Source organism: Trichechus manatus, unplaced genomic scaffold (genome assembly GCF_000243295.1).
Source record: "Trichechus manatus latirostris isolate Lorelei unplaced genomic scaffold, TriManLat1.0 scaffold00063, whole genome shotgun sequence".
Taxonomy (NCBI): domain Eukaryota; kingdom Metazoa; phylum Chordata; class Mammalia; order Sirenia; family Trichechidae; genus Trichechus; species Trichechus manatus.
Window position 1 is genome coordinate 9,483,262 of NW_004443999.1, and position 22,018 is coordinate 9,505,279.

Genomic DNA, 22,018 nt, shown 5'->3' on the forward strand with positions numbered 1-22,018 from the left:
ACAGACCTTTTGGTTAGTAGCTGAGTGCTTAACTACTGCGCCACGAGGGCTCCTCTGTAAAGATTACCCAAAACTCACTGCCATCAAGACAATTCCGACTCATAGCGACCCCACAGGGTTTCCAAGGCTGTAAATCTCTATGGAAGCAGACTGCCACATCTTTCTCCCACGGAGCCACTGGTGATTTTGAATTGGTTGGCAGTCCATTGCTTTAACTACTGTGCCACCAGGACTCCTTCTGTAAAGATTACAGCCTTGAAAACCCTATGAGTAATTCTACCCTGTCCTATAGGGAAGCTACTTGATGGCACTCAGAACAGTGCCTAGTACATGACAAGTACTACATACGTGTGACTTGTTCTGTGCTGTTGAGTTGATTCCAACTCATAGCAACCCTATAGGACAGAGTAGAACTGTCCCATAGGGTTTCTAAGGCTGTAATCTTTATGGAAGCAGACTGCCACATCTTTCTCCTGCAGAGTGGCTGGTGAGTTTGAACCACAGACCTTTTGGTTAGCAGCCTAGCACTTAACCACTGTGCCACGAAGGCTCCTTGACTTGTTGCTATTAATATTATTTATTGTTATTGTTGGTATCATTGTTTATTATTAAGTTCTCTACAAAATTAGAAATGTAATATGAAGTGCTTTACACTATTCTTTTGAAAAGAGCCTTTAGATGCTCTCAGAGGGCTTGAAGATAAATAAAGACACATGCTTTCTTTGTGTGTGTAGACACAGAACACACAGTCTATTCTGAATTGGGGTTCATTCACTCTGCCATTTGTACACAGTAATGTCAGATGTCCACCATGTGTCTGTCAGTATGTTGTACTCTGGTAGCTTGCGTGTTGCTGTGATACTGGAAGCTTTGCCACCAGTATTTCAAATACCAGCAGGGTCACCCTTGGTGGATAGGTTTCAGCTGAGCTTCTAGACTAACACAGACTAAGAAGAAGGACTTGGTGGTCTACTTCTGAAAAAACTGGTCAGTGGAAACTTTATGAATAGCAGTGGAACATTCTCTGATATAGTGCCGGAAGATGAAGCCCTCAGGTTGGAAGGCACTCAAAATACGACTGGGGAAGAGCTGCCTCTTAAAGTACAGTTGACCTTAACGACGCAGATGGAGTCAAGCTTTCAGGACATTCATTTGCTCATGTGGCATGACTCAAAATGAGAAGAAACAGTTGCAAACATCCATTAATATCTGGAATGTTGAATGTAAGAAGTATGAATCTAGGAAAATTGGAAGTTATCAAAAATGAAATGGAATGCATAAACATCGATATCTTAGCCATTAGTGAGCTGAAACGGACTGGTATTGGCCATTTTGAAATCAGACAGTCATACAGTCTACTATGCCAGGAATGACAAATTGAAGAGGAATGGTGTCACGTTCATTGTCAAAAAGAACATTTCAAGATCTATTCCTGAAGTACAATGCTGTCAGTGATACGATAATATCCATATGCCTACAAGGAAGACCAGTTAATACGACTATTATTCAAATTTACCCACCAACCACTAAGGCCAAAGATGAAGAAATTGAAGATTTTTGCCAACTTCTGCAGTCTGAAATTGATCAAACATGCAATCAAGATGCATTGATAATTACTGAGGATTGGAATTTGAAAGTTAGAAACATAGACGAAGAGTCAATGGTTGGAAAATATGGCCTTGGTGATAGAAATGATGCCAGAGATCATAGGACAGAATTTTGGAAGACCAACGACTTCTTCATTGCAAATACCTTTTCTCAACAACAGGAATAGCAACTATACAAGTGAACCTCACCAGATGGAATACACAAGAATCAAATCGACTACATCTGTGAAAAGAGATGATGGAGAAGCTCAATACCATCAGTCAGAAGAAGGCCAGGGACCAACTGTGGAACAGACTATCAGTTGCTCATATGCTGTTTCAAGCTGAAGTTAAAGAAAATTAGAACAAGTCCACGAGAGCCAAAGTACAACCTTGAGTATATCCCACCTGAATTTAGAGACCATCTCAAGAAAAGATTCGATGCATTGAACACTAATGATCAAAGACCAAATGAGCTGTGGAATGACATCAAGGATGTCATACACGAAGAACCAATAGGTCATTAAAAATAAAGGAAATAAAGAAAAGACCAAAATGGATGTCAGAAGATACTCTGGAAGTTGCTTTTGAACATAGAGTAGTTAAAGTGAAAGAAAGAAATGATGAAGTAAAATAGCTGAACAGAAGATTTCAAAGGGCTGCTCCAGAAGACAAAGTAAAGTATTATAATGAAATGTGCAAAGACCTGGAGTTAGAAAACCAGAAGAGAAAAACACACTTGGCATTTCTTAAGCTGAAAGAACTGAAGAAAAAATTCAAGCCTCGAGTTGCAATATTGAAGGATTCTACGGGGAAAATACTGAACGACGCAGGAAGCATCAAAAGAAGATGGAAGGAATACACAGAGTCGCTGTACCAAAAAGAATTGGTTGACGTTCAGCCATTTCAGGAGGTAGCATATGATCAGCAACCCATGGTACTGAAGGAAGAGGTCCAAGCTGCACTGAAGGCATTGGCAAAAATCAAGGCTCTAGGAATTGACAGAATACCAATTGAGATGTTTCAATAAACAGGTGCAGCACTGGAAGCGCTCACTCGTCTATGCCAAGAAATTTGGAAGACAGCTACCTGGCCAATTGACTGGAAGAGAACCATATTTGTACCCATTAGAAAGAAAGGAGATCCAACTGAATGCAGAAATTATCGAACAATATCATTAATATCACACACAAGTAAAATTTTGCTGAAGATCATTCAAAAGCGGCGGCAGCAGTATATTGACAGGGAACTGCCAGAAATTCAAGCCGGATTCAGAAGAGGATGTGGAACGAGGGATATCATTGCTAATGTCAGATGGATTTTGGCTGAAAGCAGAGAATACCAGAAAGATGTTTACCTGTGTTTTATTGACTATGCAAAGGCATTCGACTGTGTGGATCATATCAGATTATGGATAACATTGAGAAAAATGGGAATTCCAGAGCACTTAGTTGTGCTCCGGAGGAACCTGTACTTAGAGCAAGAGTCAGTTGTTTGAACACAACTAGGGGATACTGTGTGGTTTAAAGTTGGGAAAGGTGTGCGTCAGGGTTGTATCCTTTCACCATACTTAGTCTGTATACTGAGCAAATAATCCAAGAAGCTGGACTATATGAAAGAAGAAAGGAGCATCAGGATTAGAGGAAGACTCATTAACAGCCTGCCTTATGCAGATGACACAACTTTGCTTGATGAAAGTGAAGAACAGTTGAAGCACTTACTGATGAAGATCAAAGATCACAGCCTTCAGTATGGATTACACCTCAACATAAAGAAAACAAAAATGCTCACAACTGGACCAATAAGCAACATCATGAAAAAGATTGAAGTTGTCAAGGATTTCATTTTACTTGGATCCACAATCAACATCCACGGAAGCAGCAGTCAAGAAATCAAACAACGCATTGCATTAGGCAAATCTGCTACAAAAGATCCTTTAAAGTATTAAAAAGCTAAGATGTCACTTTAAGGACTAAGGTGTGCCTGACCCAAGCCTTGGTGTTTTCAACGGCCTCATATGCATGTGAAAGCGGGACAATGAATAAGGAAGAATGAAGAAGAATTGATGCCTCTGAATTATGGTGTTGGCAAAGAATATTGAATATACCATGGATTGCCAGAAGAACAAACAAATCTGTTTTGGAAGAAGTACAGCCAGAATGCTCATTAGAAGCAAGGATGGTGAGACTTCATCTCATACTTTGAACATGTTATCAGGAGGGACCAGTCCCTGGAGAAGGACATCAGGCTTGGTAAAGTAGAGGATCAGGGAAAAAGAGGAAGACCCTAAATGAGATGCATTGACACAGTGGCTGCAACAATGGGCTCAAGCATAACAAAGATTGTGAGGATGGTGCTGGACCGGGCAGTGTTTCATTCTGTTGTACAGAGGGTCGCTATGAGTCGGAATTGACTCGATGGCACCTAACAACAACAACATGCTACATTAGTAATTTCTTTAGAAATCTGGGTAGAAACTTCCGATTTCGTATTTTCTCAGGCCCCTCAACTGGTGCTGTGTCATGTGTCTCTGAGCAAAGTCTGGTGAGGTATCCTGGAACATTTTGCTTCAACGTGTTCAGATTTTAAAGGTGCAATATTATTGATTAGCCACCAGGGGGCATGGAGCTCTAATTTTTACTGATGCCACTGAGCAGCGTTTAAATCTTAAGGTTTAGGAATATGACTCCTGAGATACCGTATTAGTAATACTGAATACATTTTAGATGTCGAAAGGTTATCCTCAACACGTTTCATATGGGCATTGCCACATATGAACACAGCATATTTGTTTTTAAAAGCTGATTGCAGATTTTTTCTCAACCCTGGTGACGCATTGCAATTACCCAGGGAGCTTTTAAAGATTTCCTGGGTGTGGCAAATGGTTAAGCTCAACTATTAACTGAAAGCTTGACAATTCGAACCCACCCAGAGATGCCTCAGAAGAAGGGCCTGGCAATCTACTTCTAAGGGTCTATAGCCATGAAAACCCTACGGAGCACAATTCTACTCTGCGCCATGAGTTGGAATTGACTTGATGGCACCTGGTTTGCTTGGTTTTAGGGGGCTTTTAAACATCCCGATGGCTATGCTGCACCCCACCTACCCACCCAGGGGTGGCACAAGCCAGCATTTGTTAATGTTCCCCAGGTGATTCCAAGGTTGAATACCACTGATCTGTGGGTTAGTGGAGCTTGAAAGTGATACGAAACACCTGGCCTCCTCTGACACTTTTAACTTTAATGCGTGTTGGTGGAGGTTCTGGTCACTTTATCAGAAAATAAACAAAAGCTGAAAAATAGAGACTGGCAAGCTAATTACTAGAAAGCCAACATTGCCTTAATTTGTCTCCCCATCCGTGCTACACAGACTCCCTGGAGTGACTAAACTGGCTCCAGCTACATATTTTCAGAGAAAATCAAAGTGACTGAACACGCCACTCTTGTCTAATAGCCAGACAGCCTGAGGTCACCAAGCCTGTGTGTGGACTGCAACCTTTCTGTCATCAGGGCAGTTCTGACGCCAGGTGCCTTCTGCGCTCTACACACGTTCCTAGGAATGAACTTTGGCTGGGTTTGATTTTAGATTCCTTTGACTATCATGTTACAAACATTGGACAATGCAAAGTTAAAACACACACACACACACACAGAATCAGGGAGAGGAGGCTTTAGATCACATGTGTTTATACTCACTAATCATTATCTCTTCATTAAAAAAAAAAAAAAAAGACCATGGTTTAATAGCAGACTTACTAATTAGTCCAAAGCAGATGAAACAGCTTAGCTGCTTCTGGTGCTCCGAATGCAGGGCTCTTTTGGCCCCTGACATTTCCTGTTGCTGAGATGAAAGTTTGGATGTGTTAATTCTGCACCTTTTAGACATTGTAAGGAAAGTTCTCTGCTTAGAAGGTGTTGAAGCTGAGTATGTTTCCGAGTCTTGGCCGTGCTTAGAGGATGAAGGAATGGGGACTTCCCATGGGGTCACAGTGTGGGCACGGGCTCAGATTGCTTATGTTAATTTAAATCATTCAACTTTTGAAAAAGACTTAAGAGGGTGAAAGGGTCTTCTGAATCCATGTAGTCCAACCCTCATGTCTACAGATGAGGCAACTGAGACCCAGAGACTTGGCCAAGTTTACTCAGCTGGTTAACACTAAACAGGTGCTGGCGACCAGCTCCAACTTTCCAGCCAAGGGGCTTTCCACCATACCTCAGCTGTCCAAGAAACCCCTCCAGGGCACTTGCCTTTTTTGACAGAACCATCTAGGCCAGCCCCCGCCTTCTCAGTGGTGCCATCACTTCAGCTACAACTTTAACATTCATGGCTTCCCAATGCCTGTCCTTTCTCATATTTTTAATTAAGCATATGAATTACTCCTCTCAGTCCCTATCCCCAAACTCTCCCCAAATATTCTTGGTGATTGGTGTTGGAATGTTACTCTGAGTAAAACCCCAATTCTAGCCCTCCATACATATGTGAGGAATTCATTGGAGAGGAACTACAGAAAATGAAATACTGAGAAATTCTTTTTTTAATGCTGCTGGTGGTAGAGGGGTGGGAGGGTATGAGGCAGCAGATAGTGGTGGTGTATCAGGGTTTTTTTTTTTTTTAAACTGTTTGTAGCTGTTATATTTGGGGGAGGATGAGGAGGAAGGAAGAAGAGGAGAGAATTCACAGCCTCATTTCATCTGTGCATTGAGTTTTGTGCTGCAGCAAGGTTCATGGGTATAAGAAGTCCACAAACATGTTTGGCTGCTAACTGAAAGGTCGGAGGTTTGAGTCCTCCCAGAGATGCCCCGGGAAGAAAGGCTTGGCAATTTACTTCTGGAAAACCAGCCAATAGAAACCCTATGGAGTACAATTCTACTCTGATACATGTGGGGTCACCGTGAGTTGGAGTCAACTCAATGACAAATATTTTTGTCCCTCAGTGCTATAATCACCAGACACTTCTTTCTTGACTAAACAGAAGGACATCTTCCATTTACACTACTCTAAGCAGGAACACACTGGCTCTCACTGTAGCAGAACCGGGAGGTATTGTCATGTGCCAATAGCAAATCAGACCCCTCTGGACTTGGGCTGCTTCGTCTGGTGAAAACAACATCCTTGCCTGAAAGGCACCCAGGTGACCTATCAGCTTCTGCCCTAAAGCTAAGATCTTTATAATAACAACTCGGTATTTCTCCAAACTGTATTTTTCAGGACACCAGTATCTGTGAGATGTTTATAGGAGTTTCTTAAGAAAATAATTTTGGGAAATGCAGGTTTAACAAAATTAGCAAAAAATTCACATTTTTGTGTTAATGGCAGGCTCCCACGGAGCTTTTAATATGGTTGCACTGAGAATCTCTAAGAGAGTACGGTAATGTAAAACCAAAACCAAACCCATTGCCATCGAGTTGATTCTGACTCATAGTGATCCTGTAGGACAGAGTAGAACTGCCATAGGCTTTCCAAGGCTGTAATCTTTATGCAAGCAAATTGCCACATCTTTCTCCAGAACAGCTGGTGGGTTCAAATCACTGACCTTTCAGATAGCAGCCGAGCACTTAACCACTGCATCACCAGGGCTCCTTACAGTAATTTATACTTACCCAACCCAAATGTGTGAACGCAGACCCTTTTTAAGAAAGAAATGCTTATCATCACCTGCAGAAATAATTTGGGGGAAATGCTGTAATAAGTGGTTAAGATGAAATATGTTTTTAAATGGAAGAAATGCTAGAGAAAAGATCTTCTGGTGCAAGAGCCAACTTGCACATAGATACACCAGTGCTCAGATTTTTTTTACTAGCTCATTCTTGGCCATAGAAGTCAAACTGGTCATCACCAAACTAGAATTCTTGATCTCTTGTACTTGACTGAAACTTTTTGTTTGTTTGAAAGTTTTTTAAGAAGCACATTCCTTTCTTAGAGCAGGGAACAAATGAGTGTGGTCCCAATACTGGTTTAGCACAACACACTGCTCATTTCAAAGATGCAATGAAGCCTTCTGCCTCCTAGTCCTGACGAGCCCCTCCCTGGGCCCACGCTCCTGAGGAGGTGCTCCTGAGGAGGTGTTTCTCACCGGGCAGACCTTGTCACAGTGCTCTGATTCAGGGCCGCCCTTAGGGTACCAGAGAGTAGGGAGATTGAATGGGGCTTACTGCCTTGGGGGGATTGATAAGGGGTGTGGTTGGAGAATCTAGGAATTACTGCAGGAGGTGGGGGGGTCACTCAGACCAAAGAACAAATAAACTCAGCATATAAAGCCTTACATCAGTCTTTGTAAAGGCCATCTGGCTTCTCTGGTGACTGCTAGTTAAGGTAGTGCGATGGGTAATTTTATGTGTCAACTTGGCTAGGCTATGGTTCTCACTTGTTTGGCCAAGTACTAGTTGCTATTACGGAGTAGTTACGTGTGATTGAATTGGTTGGCCTTGGCAGGGCAGATTACCTTCCATAATATAATCTAAGCAATGTAATCACTTTCCATAATGTAATCTAATGCAATGTAATTCTTAATCAGTTGAAAAGGGAGTTTCCCTAGGGTGTGTTCTGCCTCCAGACTATAACTAGATGTTTCGGCAGAACTCACACACACACACAAACGAGGGAAGACAGACGCCATATGAGGGTGGTCTACAAGCCCAGGAACACCAAGGAACCAAGGAACACCTGGGGCTACTAACAAGGAAGGAATCCACATGTCCGATTTAGCCTCCAGAACTGTAAGAAGATAAACTTCTGTTCTTTAAAGCCACCTGCTTGGAGTGTTTGTGTTACAGCAGCACTGGGTAACTAAGACAGATAGGTCTCCCTGCAGACACTTCTACCCTACCAGGCAGGAGGCTCCTCGTGGGCAGAGCCAGTTCCCCTTGTTACTAGATTCCAAACATCTCATCCCACACCTGACACTCAGCCCTTAGTGTTCATTGCTGCTGCTCTTGATGGTTATGCTCTGGACAGGGTTGCTCATGGCTGCCCTTCCTGTCCTTGTGAATGAGATTTCACCTGTATATAAAGGTAGGCAAAAGGACAATGGATGGCCCAGGATAAACAGCCCACAACCTGCAGCTTCCTGGCTCAGACCATGGCAGGAAACCCACATCAAGAAGAAAAACTAGGAAGCTGCTTTCTTGTTGCTTATTCTCAAACCGGCCCACGCATGAATCTGTCAGTGGCTAAAAGGCAGCTCCTCATTTTGCAATGAGACTCTTCCTCTCAATAAAGAACATAATCTAGATGGAAGATTACATATCCTCATCCCTCCCCACCTCCCCCACCGTGGTCCAAATCCAAAACAAAGGGATTTTAATTTTGAATTAAAAAAATGTGGCCTATAAATATTATTTTTTTCTCAACTGACCTTCATACCAAAAAGACTGCTTAGGCTTTCAGCACACCCCTGGGTGGGTAAACACCACATGCTTCAGGCCTTCAAACATGTCACCAAGCCCTCTCCACTTAAACGATCCCAAATTGCCCAAGCCTGAGTTGGCTCCACACAGCTCTTTTGCATCTACTTCTAATATATGGCGCCTTCCTCGTGACTCAACCCAGTTGTCCTCAGAATTTCGCTTTGTACTTTTTCCCTGTTAGGCAGCTGGTCTCCAGCTGTTTGTTGTCCTCAGCTGATGGTGGCTGCCTGCCACTCCCTTTTGAAACTCAGGCTATGCCCAAGAATCATTATCTCCTGAGTGCCCCCGACAGTTCTGGCCTTTTCATCGCCCCTGCATTTCTTGGAACACGGGCTATGCCCTAGGAATCCCCTCCCCACAATTTCAACACCCCTCCCACCCAGGATGGCCCCGGCCCAGCCAACCTCTCCTGACAGTGTCCCTGCCATGTTCCCTTCCTGAGACAGGCTCAGAAGAGCTGAGCCTGAGGGCTGGGCTGGCGCATATGACACAGCTCTGGCCTAGACGGTGGATGCAGGAGCACCATCGGGACCAGCTGGGGGCTGACTCTCTGGCTGTGGGCTCCTCCTCAGGAGTTCACCTTCTTCCTTCATGGCCTTGAGGCCCACTGGAGCCTGCCTGCATTGACCTGCTCGAATGTCTGTCGGCCATTGTCAGTGGAGCCCATTTTGCTTAAAAGCTTTACCTCGCTGACAGGCCCTTTACTCTGGTTTGTCTATGCTGAAAGGCCTAGCGGGTAACTTTTGGGCCAGCACTTGAAACTTGGCAGAGAGATTAGAGGTGCTCTTTCCCTTGTCAAGGTGTCTCCTGAAACTGCTCACATGAGCTTTTTTTGTTTTCTTTCCAAATTTAAATAAGGAAGTAACCCAACATTCAGGGTAATAGTATCCCTCAGTGACCAGACATCTCAGTTGAATCTCGCTGATAGAATGTAAATCAGTTTCTCAAACTCTCTGTGACGAAGGGCCACTTTAAAAAGGTTTCCTCTAATTCACTGTAGACTGATACTTTTGCAAAATACAATAAAAATGAATTACTAGAGAAAAAAATAAAAAGACATAAAATATAAGCATGAATTTCTAGATTTAGACAACATTCCTCTGGAAAATTGGTGTAAAAATTTCTAGACACTCTCAATTTCTGTGCTTCTCCAGTCGTGAACCAAACAATAAATAGTTTGTGGATGGGCACAGGTCCACGGACTATACTTTGAGTAGCGCTGATGTATGTTGCCACCTTACATGTCAGTGCTTCATATTTATATTTCAGCCCACTTCTTTAAGACAACACAGCACTTCTGGCCTCTGCTCATCCTAGTTTAGTCTAAAGCACGTAACTAAGCTTTACACTGGATTATACCTCAGCTTGGGGACAGGGCTGCCCCCAATACACACCCGCTCACAACCCTTGCTGTTAATGGGCATTGCTCTCTCTAAGTCTCCTTAGAAGGGGCTTGATTCTATATATTCTACCTTCCTCTTCCCCAGGCCCCGCCTACCATTCCTATATGCCCCTTCCTGCCAACTGCTGCCTGAGGAGCCCTGCTGGGCTCCTGAGTGCTAGAGGGTCAGGGGGACAATGATACTCAGCTTACTCACCAGTGTCATTGGGATATTTATCCCCCTTGGTGCATGTCCTCCCATCATCCTCTTGGATGTAGCCCTCCCGGCATTCACAGCGGTAGCTGCCCAGGGTATTAATGCAGATGTGTGCGCAGAGCGTCTCGTTGCTGGTGGCACACTCGTCGATATCTGGGTTTGAACAAATGCGGAGAACACTCAGACAGTTTCAGAGAATTTACTTCCCACCCAACAGGTGACATTAGGCTTGGCCCCTTGGTGTAGTGTCTGCAAAGGACACTTTGCTTGACCTCTATCCAAGAAGCCTGGGATAAAGTGGGAAGCTAGAAACACGGACCATCCATGGAAAAAGCACCCCAGGCAGTTTCCACCATGGTTATAAACTGATCAGAGGTGGGGTTTGGCTGTGGCTCTGCCATTACCTAGCCATGGGGCTTGGTGCCCGTAGTTGCTAGAGTTCAGAGTTCTCACCTATAAAACAATGATAATGAAGCTTGCCTTAAATCCTTTGCAGGGCTTCTTAGAAAATGAGATAATGGATAGCAACACACTTTGACAAGTAAACATTATAAAAATAATTTTTTGCAATTACCCTAGTGTGCTAAGCATTTGCATGTCCCCCCTTATGGTTGTAGGTTCCAAGCAGCATGGTGGTGACCCAAGGTCACTTAGGAGGGGCTCCTTCCCAGTTAAGAGACACGACTGTACCTGGGAAAAGCCACTTCTGATAAAAGCAAATAGTCATCATGGGTCTAATGGAGAAAGTTTTCCCCAGGAAATTTCTGCCTCATCAATGACCAAAACAGACTCCTTATGAGCTGCGGAAATGAGCCATGAGACCATCAGACAAGTAGCCATTAAAAGTCCATGTTATCTGTGCACATCACAGACTTGCTCCCCTGCTGAATGGGGTGGAAACAGAAATGTTTCCCACCAGGGGACAAGAGGGAGGCACAAGTCGGTTTCATGTGTACTGGATGAAGACACCAGGTGGTAGTGGATGGGAAACAGGACATGCAGCCCCAGACTGTGCACATGTGGCGGGCAGACAGAGCCCATGCCTGAACTTTTGGATGCCAACGACTTCCCAGTCACTCCCTGGACAAGCTTCCAAGGACCCACCTCTAGCAGCCCTGTGTGTGCCCAGGGAGTGAGGCCATTTGGATGCTCCCTGGCAGTGAGTGCTAGGTCATCTGTAGACCAGGAAGTCACAGCTGTGTCCTCCTGTGTAGGTCCTCAGCCTGCCTGCCTTCCTCCAGGTTCCTAAACCCTGAGTGTGAAGCTGCCTGTGCTGCCCCGAGGAGGGAGGAAACATTGACATGGGAGACAGAAATAGATGGAAAAACTCTTAGCAGAATTCAAGTTCAACAGATCCCCAAACCCCCATATGTAAAGAACAGGTAAGCAGCTACTGCAAACTTAAGAGCCTTGTGAATGGGACCTGAGCCTTATGGAGCCTTACTACCACACTCTTTGTAGGCAAGGCTGTGGGTCTCCTGCCTCATTCACTTGGTGGTCTCAAGGCCATTTTTCATGAGTTGAGGCACCATCGCAGGTACCAATGGGGAGAAGCCAGGGGATCTATGGCTAGAAGTACTCTTAGATTAGATAGTGCTGTCTACAGCCCCTGCTGGGGCAGAGAGGGAGAGGGAAGAGTTGCTATTCACATCTAGTCACTTCCCTCTTGGGCTATTTGCAGTCTACTCAGTCTGTCCTCCAGCTGTCTCTCAAAACTTGACTGTATTTAGGAATCACTAGAGGCATCTGTGTAAATGCAGATTTCTGGACCCACCCTCAGAGTTGTGGTTCACTAGGTCTGGAGGGGAGGCCAGGAATCTGTTTTTTTTTAAAGCAGGAACTCCAGATGTTTCTGAGACACGTTAGCCATGGACTCACTGCACTTTGAAACATGTGGCTCCAGGGGACAATTAGCATAAACTTGCCTCAGAAACTCAAGGTGTCCAGGTTTGGGAGGCCCAGTCAATGATGGGGAGGGGAACCAGCTGGTGGCCATTGATGATGTTGACTCTTCTCAGCTGCAGCCCAGGTGGCTGGCTTCAGTGCCCTTTGAGTCACTTCTAACTTGTCTGCGTGTGGACACTTTCTCCTTCTCCAGTCTGTTTTCCTAGTCTTCTTCTGAGAGAACACTTTTTCTCGTTCAGTTTTTTCTGCATTTTTACTTTTATGAGTATTTATACTCTGTTTCACTTTATTCTAGTTTACACTTGTTAATGTTCCCCTTCTGCTCTTATATCTTGCTGCCAGTTGGGATCTGAGTGGTACCAACTCTGAAGAATTCCTTGGACATGTTTTTTTTTTTTTTTTTAATGTTTTGTAATATATCCAAATTTTTCTTTTTTTAAAATTATGGTTATGTATATAGGTCACAAAACATTTTTACAATCTTCACACATACAGTTCAGTGACATTAATTACATTCATTATATTGCTCAACCATCACCATTAACTGTTCCCAATCTTTCCATCACCTTTAACAGAAACTGGACATGGTTTTTTTAAAATGATTATCATGGAAGGTAGTGGTCCCTAGGATAACACCAAACACAACTCCATCCCACAAGTATCAGGACTTAAGGGGAGGAATCAAAGATGAAAGCAGCTCTGGGAGCTGGTCACACTGATGTAGAATGGCCAACAAGGGACAGAACCATCTGAACAAAGCACAGCCCTAAGAGCTGGAAAATAATGTTCTTCCCAACACACCCAGGCAGTATGGTTTCTCCCGCTTCCGGTGTCTCTCCCGATCATATCGGTATCCTGGATAACAAGTGCACAGCACTCGGCCAAAGTTATCTGTGCACTGCTGTTCACAGGGAGCCTCAGCACAAACATCATAGTCTGCAAAATAAAAGCATGAGCTCACATCAATAACAGGCATTCACTAGGAGGAGGCAGGGCTATCAGGCCCTGGTCTGGTATAGACGTTCTGAGCTGGACTCCACTCATGGGAAAGTGTGAAGTGTGAATGGCTACACTTGTTGTTGTTAGGTGCCGTAGGGTCAGCTCCAACTCATGGCGACATTATATATAACAGAATGAAGTGTTGCCTGGTCCTGTGCTATCTTCGTGGTCTTTGGTATGTTTGAGTCCACTGTGGTGGTATTGTGTCAATCCATCTCATTGAGGGTTTCCCTCATTTTTGCTGACTGTCTAGGAGCATTAATTCTTTTAGGCCAGGGGGTGTCTTCTAAGTGCACTGCAATGGGTAACTTAATGGATAGTATCATAGTGGTTAAAACCAAACATTGCTTGCAGTTCCCCTCCAGGTCATCTCACTGTCGTTTGGTCTTTGTTCCTCACCCACAGAGCAAAGATGCTTTAGATGGCCAGGCTCTGCAGCATTACCTGGGGGTTCTGTTCTGTCTTTTTCACCAACTACTGTAGAAAGAGAAAATCGTTCCAGCTGAACGCTAAAGACTGGCCCGCCCTGGTGATGGGCATTGGCGTCATAACGTGGGAGTCAAAGTCAGGCAGGCTCAGAGCAGGCTCAGGGAGGCTTTGGAATGGAAAGGCATGTGAGTTATTAGGGAACTGATGCTTGTGTGCATGGAAGTATGGTCTGTGCGCATTTTAGGAGGGCCATTCTGCCTGCTGAGAAGGAGCTGGGTATGTTCAAATGGCTAGAGATCTCTTTCCAGCCCTCCATCTCTGCCTTGTGCAAATTGGGGAGGATGCTCTATCACTCGTAAAGAATTAGGCATCTCCTCCTCTTAGTCTCACAAAGTGATATTTAATGGGCCTCTGAAGGGACTCTGGCTCTAAACTCGGAGCTCAGAATGAACCGTCACTCCCAGACTAGACCCAGCCTCTTATTAATCACTGCACTATCCTCCCCAGGTGCTAACAAACTATCCTTGGACTCAGACGAGCCTGGCTTTGCTCTGCTGCATATGAGGGGGGAGGCGTGGGCTGTCAGCCACAGACATGGGCGGGGTCGATGTGACAAGGATCATGCTGTTCTCAGGATGACTTGGAAAGCTGCCCTGGCTCAATTTTCCTCCCCACAACTGGGCTTCCAAGCTGGCTTTACCTAAGTGGCATTCTGACCAACCTTACAAACTGTCCCTGGTCAAACATGTGTTCCTCAAGTAAGCATCGTCTCTAAGCAACCAAGTTCTGTGCTCTCTTTGCTCAAGAGCAAAGTCTCAGCTGTGATGGCTGTGAGCTGCCCTGCTCGGCCCACTGTAGCCATCATGCAGCAGTGGCTCAGGAGAGGAGGAACAGGGCAGAGAGGCCGTCCAAGTACTTGTGTGAATGTGGTGTCCAACAAGCCTCGGTTTAAAAACAACAGCCCCCTAATGTCCCATTATTCCTGCTCTTTTAGCTGATTCTTTTGATATTGACCTCCACGGTCCCTAAATAGCTGACTTACATTGCTTCTTTCTTTTACTTCTGTTTTAAGTACTCTCCATTGATTTCCAGAAGTCCCTGGGTGGTGCAAATAGTTAACATGCTTGACTGCTAATTGAAAATTGGGCAGTTTGAGTCCACCCAGAGGCACCTCGGAAGAAGGGCCTGGCAATCTATTTTTGAAAAATCACCTAGTGAAAATCCTGTGGGGCACAGTTTTACTCTGACACTAGACTCTCTTGTCCTATCATCTCTGATGTCCATATCCTCTTCTGTGTTTTGTTCATTTTATTTTCACCTCTTGTAATTAATTTCCAATCAACTCCTCCCTCCTTCCTCTCAGCACTACCCAGTTTTTCAAGTGCCAATGAAAACACCACCTCCTTCAAGAAGCCTTCCTTAGTTTCCTCAACAGACTTTAGTTTCTCCAACCTGTCAACACCCATAGGCTCTATAGGCCTCATAATCACATGTCCTGCCACACTGATTGAGTTGCCACTCTGTGCCAGGCTCTGTTCTAGAAGGTAAGAAGGCTTGTGGTGAAGAGTATAGGGTCTGGAGCCAGCCCTCCCGATTCTGCCACCATCTCTGTGACCTTGGGTTCTTTACGCCTCAATCGCCTCACCTGTAATATAGGGTGATGATAATACCCACTTTCATAGTGCTTTTATGAAGGTTAAATTGGATGATGCATTAAAGTGCAGTGCCCAACACACAACAACAGCTCTCCCTGCTCTTCTGCTTCTTTCATTGCTACAAAACATCTAGTCCTAAAATAGTCTTACGACTGTTTGGGTACCTGGCAGGGACTGTGTCCCTGGAGTAATCAGCCTAATTATAGCTCAATTAATTGTTGAACTTAAACAAGTTAGATCATCCTATCACCTGGCCATTCAAATGACACTTACAGCAGGGGTCAGCAGACTTTTCCTGTGAAGGGCCAGATAGGAAATATTTTAGGCTTTTCAGGCCATGAGGTCTTTGTGGCAACTACTCAACTCTGCCATTGTATTGTACAAGCAGTCACAGAGAATTTTTAAATGAATGGGTGTGGCTATGTTCCAATAAAACTTTATTTACAAAAATAGGTGGTGGGCCAGATGTGGCCTGTGGGCCATATTTTGCCAACCTCTGACTTGGAACAACAAATCTGTGGCAGTAGCTCCTTTAAATTGCAGCAAATACTCGTTAGTTAGCACATTTGTTTAGAAACGCTAGTCTCTTTTCACCATCTTTTCTGAAATCCTAGATTTATCCTTTTCATTATTGAGAGACAGAAGCCTTTATAACTAAAGACATAGTTAAAACAAACAAACAAAACCAACTGACTTACTCATGCAGACTAACCAACTTTTAAAAAAGTTCTATAAAAAGCAATATAACAGAGAGCTGGTTATGACCAAACAACTTTCAGCACTTGAGACCACTTTTCCTGGAAATATTCAGTTCTAGGTTATGTTAATCATAGGTGTTGTATTCTCACTTTAGGGTGAGGTAGACTGGTTTTAGGCCTAGCCATTTAAAACCGCAATATCTAACATTTAAAGGAACTCTAAGTATGAGGTATCCTTGTAATGTGTTTTTAATTAGGTAGGGCAAGGACTGTAATTGGCATCTTAAATTAATTGCCTAAACTTAATTTTCTATTGGTGTCCTCCAAACAGTACTATAAAGGACACAGCTGGTGACTGAGAAAAGCTGGTTTAGAAAGGAATGCAATTATTTTGACTTTTGTGGGGTTTTTTCCCAACATGCTCTAGCTGACGGAATTGGCTGGTAGCGAGACATTCAGTCTTAAGACTCAAGGCCAGATGTGAAGTGATTTTCTAACTAGCTTTCCTATGGCATTTTTCTGCTGTGGATCACAGCTATGGTTTAATGAACTCTTTCATCTTTCCACTGAAGAAAGCAATAAACAGGAGCGATTCATTTACTTCTAACTGATAAAGAAATAGATGCACTTTGTTGTTCAGACTCATAGCGACCTCATGTGACACAGTAGAACTGCCTCATAGGGTTTTCTAGCCTGTAATCTTTATGAGAGCAGATCGCCAGGTCTTTCTTCTACAGAGCCACTGGGTGAACTTGAACTGCCAACCTTTCAGTTAGCAGCTGAGTGCTTAACTGCTGCATCACGAGGGCTCCTGAGATGCAGTCTATAAGATAATAAACCATGAATTAGCTTGGCCTGGCCCCAGAGCCTCTATAGAGACCTGGCTTCTCACGCAACAGTGAAGAAAACTATTTCATATTACCCACCCACCTCCCCCCACCTACCCACTCCAGGCTGGGGCAAACTAATTTCATACTTTTTAAACAGTTCTTCAGTCTTCTCTGCATCATTAGACTCCTTTGCAGCACTCCTCTTCCTACTTGTGAAGTCCTGGGCTGCCTTCCTTGATAACCTAGCTCAAGTCTCCTCTCCTTCCTGAGACCACACCCGACTGTCCTGGTCCTCTGTGCTTGGTGCCTCCTCTGCACACCTGCTGCATTAAATGTGTCTGCTGCACACATTGCAGTTGTTAATGACCATAAGAGCAGCAATAAAGCATCCATCATTAATTGAGCATTCAAGAGCCAGCCTCTGTTCCAAGTACATGTTGTAATATTCTTAAAACAGCCATATGAGTCAAATACTAACATTTTCCTGAAAAAAACTAAGGTTTCAAGAGTAACTTGCCCCAGGTCATAGCTAGTAGGAGGTGGAAGCATGATTATAATCCAAGTCCATCTGATTCCACACTATCCGTGTCCTCCTGTATCCCCAACTTGACTGTACGCACCTTGGGTTCATGTCACGCATCGCTCCATCTCCAGTGCTGGAAGGAGTGCTCAGTTAGTGCTTGCTGATGTCATGAGAAGGGACTTAAAGTTTAGGATGTGAACAGCAGGTACAGAGTTCAGGAAGGAGGGTTGTGTTCTAATTGTGTATGGAATGTTGATTAGGGAACTACAGCCTATTAAGCATAAAGCCTGAAATATGAGAATGACTCAGTGCGTGTGTATGTGTTGTGCTATTATTAGCATATATGACACATAACTGAATTAGATTTAGAAGACTTTAATGCCAAAAAAAGAAATTACACACATACACACACATGCACAGTTAATCAGACACAGACAACACACATTCCATACACAACTGAGCTTTACAGATTTCTAATCATTAATGGTGAGTAAAGTGAGAAGTAGTAATTTTTTGTATTACATACCTTCTGGGATGCATTGTCCAAGAACAAATTTATATCCTTTGCAGCACTTTTTCCTAAGAGGCAAACAAACAAAAAAAGTATTTCAAATGGGATATGTGAGATTAAACCTATATATTTTTTTAGCTATTGCTTTTGGAAGAAATAAATTGTGGCCGGAAAAAACTAAACATAAACCATAGTGAGTGTGGAGGATTTTTAAGCCAATCTGAGATTAAAAGGAAAAATACTATCAATACCACATAACCACATCTTCTAATACCAAGATGTTCTTTCAGACACATAATTTATGAAGTTAACTCTTTGAAACTGTGGTATAAGGTCTAACATTCTGTGCTGCTTTGACATTTGGTAAAACTGGGAGGGCCTCAGATGACCTAATCACAAGTTCCTTTCCCTGATTTCCTCCCGCAGATAAGGTCCCCTAGCCAAACAACCTTCCTTATTCAAACGAACCAGGTGCAGTTCCTGCCTATCCTTGAGTAGAGGGTTTCAGTTCTCTGCCAGCTTACAGAATTATTCAAACAAGCCAATCACATCTTCCTGCAGGAACCAAAAGGGCACCCCACCCTCTTGATACTACAAAGCTGTCTCCCACAGCTTCTGGTTGTTCCTGAGTGTAACCCCTCTGTGGCCCTGCATGGGGTACAGTGTCCTCCTCCCCCAAGCTGTGAGTATACGTGACTATAAACTACTGTTGATGTCATCTGTTGTCCAGTGTTGGGTGTCGTGTGTTTGGCCATCCCCATAACCCAAGAGTGGAAATCCCTCCCTCACTAAGGAGGTGAATAGGAGAGAATTAAAAAGGAAGCCTATGAAAAAAGTAAAATAACTCTGAAACTTCTAGATACTTATATTAAATAATTGACCCCCAAAAACCAAACCCATTGCCCTCGAGTTGATTCTGGCTCATAGTGACCCTACGGGACAGAGTAGAACTGCCCCATAGAGTTTCCAAGGCTATAATTTTTACAGAAGCAGACTGCCACATCTTTTTCCCATGGAGTGGCTGGTGGGTTTGAACCACTGACCTTTTGGTTAGCAGCCAAGCACTTAACCACTGTGCTACCAGGGCTCCTTAAATAATTGAAGGCCCACCAAATGTAAGCACTTTAAAGGACCTTTGATGCTGGCCGTGGCCCTCATTCTTCAGGCCAAGGATTCACATGTCTTGTTAATGTCTCACAGGGAGCTAATTCTTATCAAGACTGGGACTGGAACCCAGGCATTCTGATTCCCATCAGAATGCTCTTCTTACGCCTGTACATAAGGTACTGAAAGTTACCTAAATTATCCGAACTGAAAAACAGCCAGCAGGAAATGCCTAATATAAATACTCAAGACTTCCACCTGCCTTAGATAGAGAGATAGTGCCACCGATCAAAATTCAAATCTCCATGGGAGAGGTGACGCCTATGGTATGGAGTTGTAAGTGCCTAACAGACCAAACCTCCTGCAGGTAACAACTATACACTCTGGACAAAAGAGAAGAAAACCGCTACCTGAAGGCTCTGAAGAGTGAATAAAAGCAGATAGATTTTGGATGGGAGTTGAAATTTTGGACAAGGAACTAACACAGGGGGAGTCCCCTGCTTTTAGAGCCTTGGTCTGAGGGGATATCACACATGCTACATCGTGTGGGGAAACTAAACTCTGGTAGAAAACCTGTAATATTTTTTGGCCTGATCAAGCAGAGGCCAGCCTGTGCAGCCAGAGCCACAAGAAATTAAGGGGGAATCTGGAAAGGAGCATGCTAGAGAAGGAGAGCCCCAGATTATCTTCCTAAAATTTAGAAAAATCTTATGAAGTCTATAATTTATAAATTTTATATTAAAAAAACCCATAGCCTTCGAGTCTATTCTGACTCACAGTGACCCTATAAGATAGAGTAGAACTGCCCCATAGGGTTTCCAAGGCTGTAATCTTTACTGAAGCTCTGGTGGCACAGTGGTTAAGAGCTCAGCTGCTAACCAGAAGGTCAGCAGTTCAAATCCACTAGCCGCTCCTTGGAAACCCTATGGGGCAGTTCTACTCTGTCCTGTAGCGTCGCTATGAGTTGGAATCAACTGGACGGCAATGGGTAATCTTTATGGAAGCAGGCTACCACATCTTTCTCCAGTGGAGCAGCTGGTGGGTTTGAACTGCCAACCTTTCAGTCAGCAGTTGAGCGTTTAACCACTGCACCATCAGGGCTCCTTAAATTTTATATGACATTTATTAAACATTTATACAATTGCTAAAAGTCACATCTAGTAAGAGAAAATTCTGAAACCCAAATGGGTAGAGCAACAATTCCTCATTCCTTCCCAGCATCTCTCACATGCTGCCCAGCTGTGGTGGATGTCTTACTTCAAAAAGATTTAAGTGGGCTGCCATTATAAAAACAGTGGTGCTTGGGATGCTCTCGAAATTCAAGACTTGACTAAAATAACCAAGGTTTATTTTTTTATTACAAAGGATACATTTGCCTGTACTTGTCCTGCCAATATAGATTACTTTGAATCCTTCTTCCGAATATTTTATGTTAGAAGGAAAACACACACATACACGGCATTGGCAGTTCAGTGGTAGAATTCTCATTTTACCTGCAGGAGACCTGGGTTCAATTCCCAGTCAGTGTACCTCATGCACAACCCCGACCTATCTGTCATTGGAGGTTTACATGTTGCTATGATGCTGAACAGGTTTCAGCAGAGCTTCCAGACTAAGATGAACTAGGAAGAAAGGCTCGGTGATCTACTGAAAATCAGCCAATGAAAACCCTATGGATCACAATAGTTTGATCTGCAGCGGATCATGGGGCTGGCGCAGGACTGGACAGCATGTTGATCCACTGTGCATGGGGTTGCCATGAGTCAGGGGCTAACAACTCTTCAATTAAGAACGACCGCATCGCTGGTATACATGACCTTTCCCCATCTTAGTTCGTTTTCTTTTTTTTGGTTTTTTTTTTTTTAATTGTATTTTAGATGAAGGTTTACAGAACAAATTAGTTTCTCATTAAACAGTTGGTACACATATTGTTTTATGACGATGGTTAACAACCCCATGACATGTCCACATACATATATATGTATGTATATATATTTTACTCACCGATACGAATGATGTGTGGCAATGTCTAGCATTTTCCCATTAGATACCATTTCCCAACATCTCCAACTAAATTACAATTTTATATGACAAGAGAAGCCCTTGGGGTATAAATTTATGATTATTATTATCTGTAACAGTGGTAGAGGATCTCCCTTTACATTCCATGAAATTTAAACCCTGCCTAGTTTTCCATGGTTTAAGAAAGTTCAAGCTCCTAACAACCAAAAGAAATCTGGCTTAATACAGTATTCATTAAAATTTTACAGTTATTACTTACTGTATTACTCAAGGCTGTCCTACAGAAAGCTATAAGAGGAAGAACAGTGCATTAGATGATTTGAAACTCAAGTGGTTCATGAGAAAGTTGGATAAGGGAAAAACACGTGTTTTTGATACTCACGTCTAAAATCTAATATAATACCACATTTAAACATATGGTTCTATTTGTCTATTTAAATAGCATGTCTAAGGTATAGCCTCTAAGATGTTCGATGGCATTTTAAAGTTCATACAAATGGATACAATCCTTACAACCTCTCTTTTCACATCCAAGATATTAAACTTGGGACTGTGCACGCAGTGGAGACAGAAGTAACCTGCTATTTGCCTTTTAATGAAAATGATAATGAAGTGATGTGATATGCTCTCAAAAGCTCTGTCAGGAGAAAATCTGAGCTTCAGGATGAACATACTTCATCCAAATACCTGCTTAGATAACACTTAACATCCCCTTTGTTGTTTTTTCTTAATTGCAAAACTGACCCCAGTTC

General features: G+C 43.3%; 1 protein-coding gene across 1 annotated transcript in view; it reads right to left on the reverse strand.

Annotated features, from left to right (window-relative positions):
- CCBE1 (collagen and calcium binding EGF domains 1) overlaps positions 1-22,018 on the reverse strand; it is a 244,027-nt gene that overhangs the window by 22,069 nt on the left and 199,940 nt on the right. Inside the window, exons 3-5 of the mRNA XM_004379272.1 lie at positions 18,156-18,208; positions 13,297-13,431; positions 10,591-10,743 (exon numbers count right to left, since the gene is read on the reverse strand). Coding sequence (XP_004379329.1) covers positions 10,591-10,743; positions 13,297-13,431; positions 18,156-18,208 — 341 coding nt within the window. The remainder of the gene's footprint in view (positions 1-10,590; positions 10,744-13,296; positions 13,432-18,155; positions 18,209-22,018) is intronic.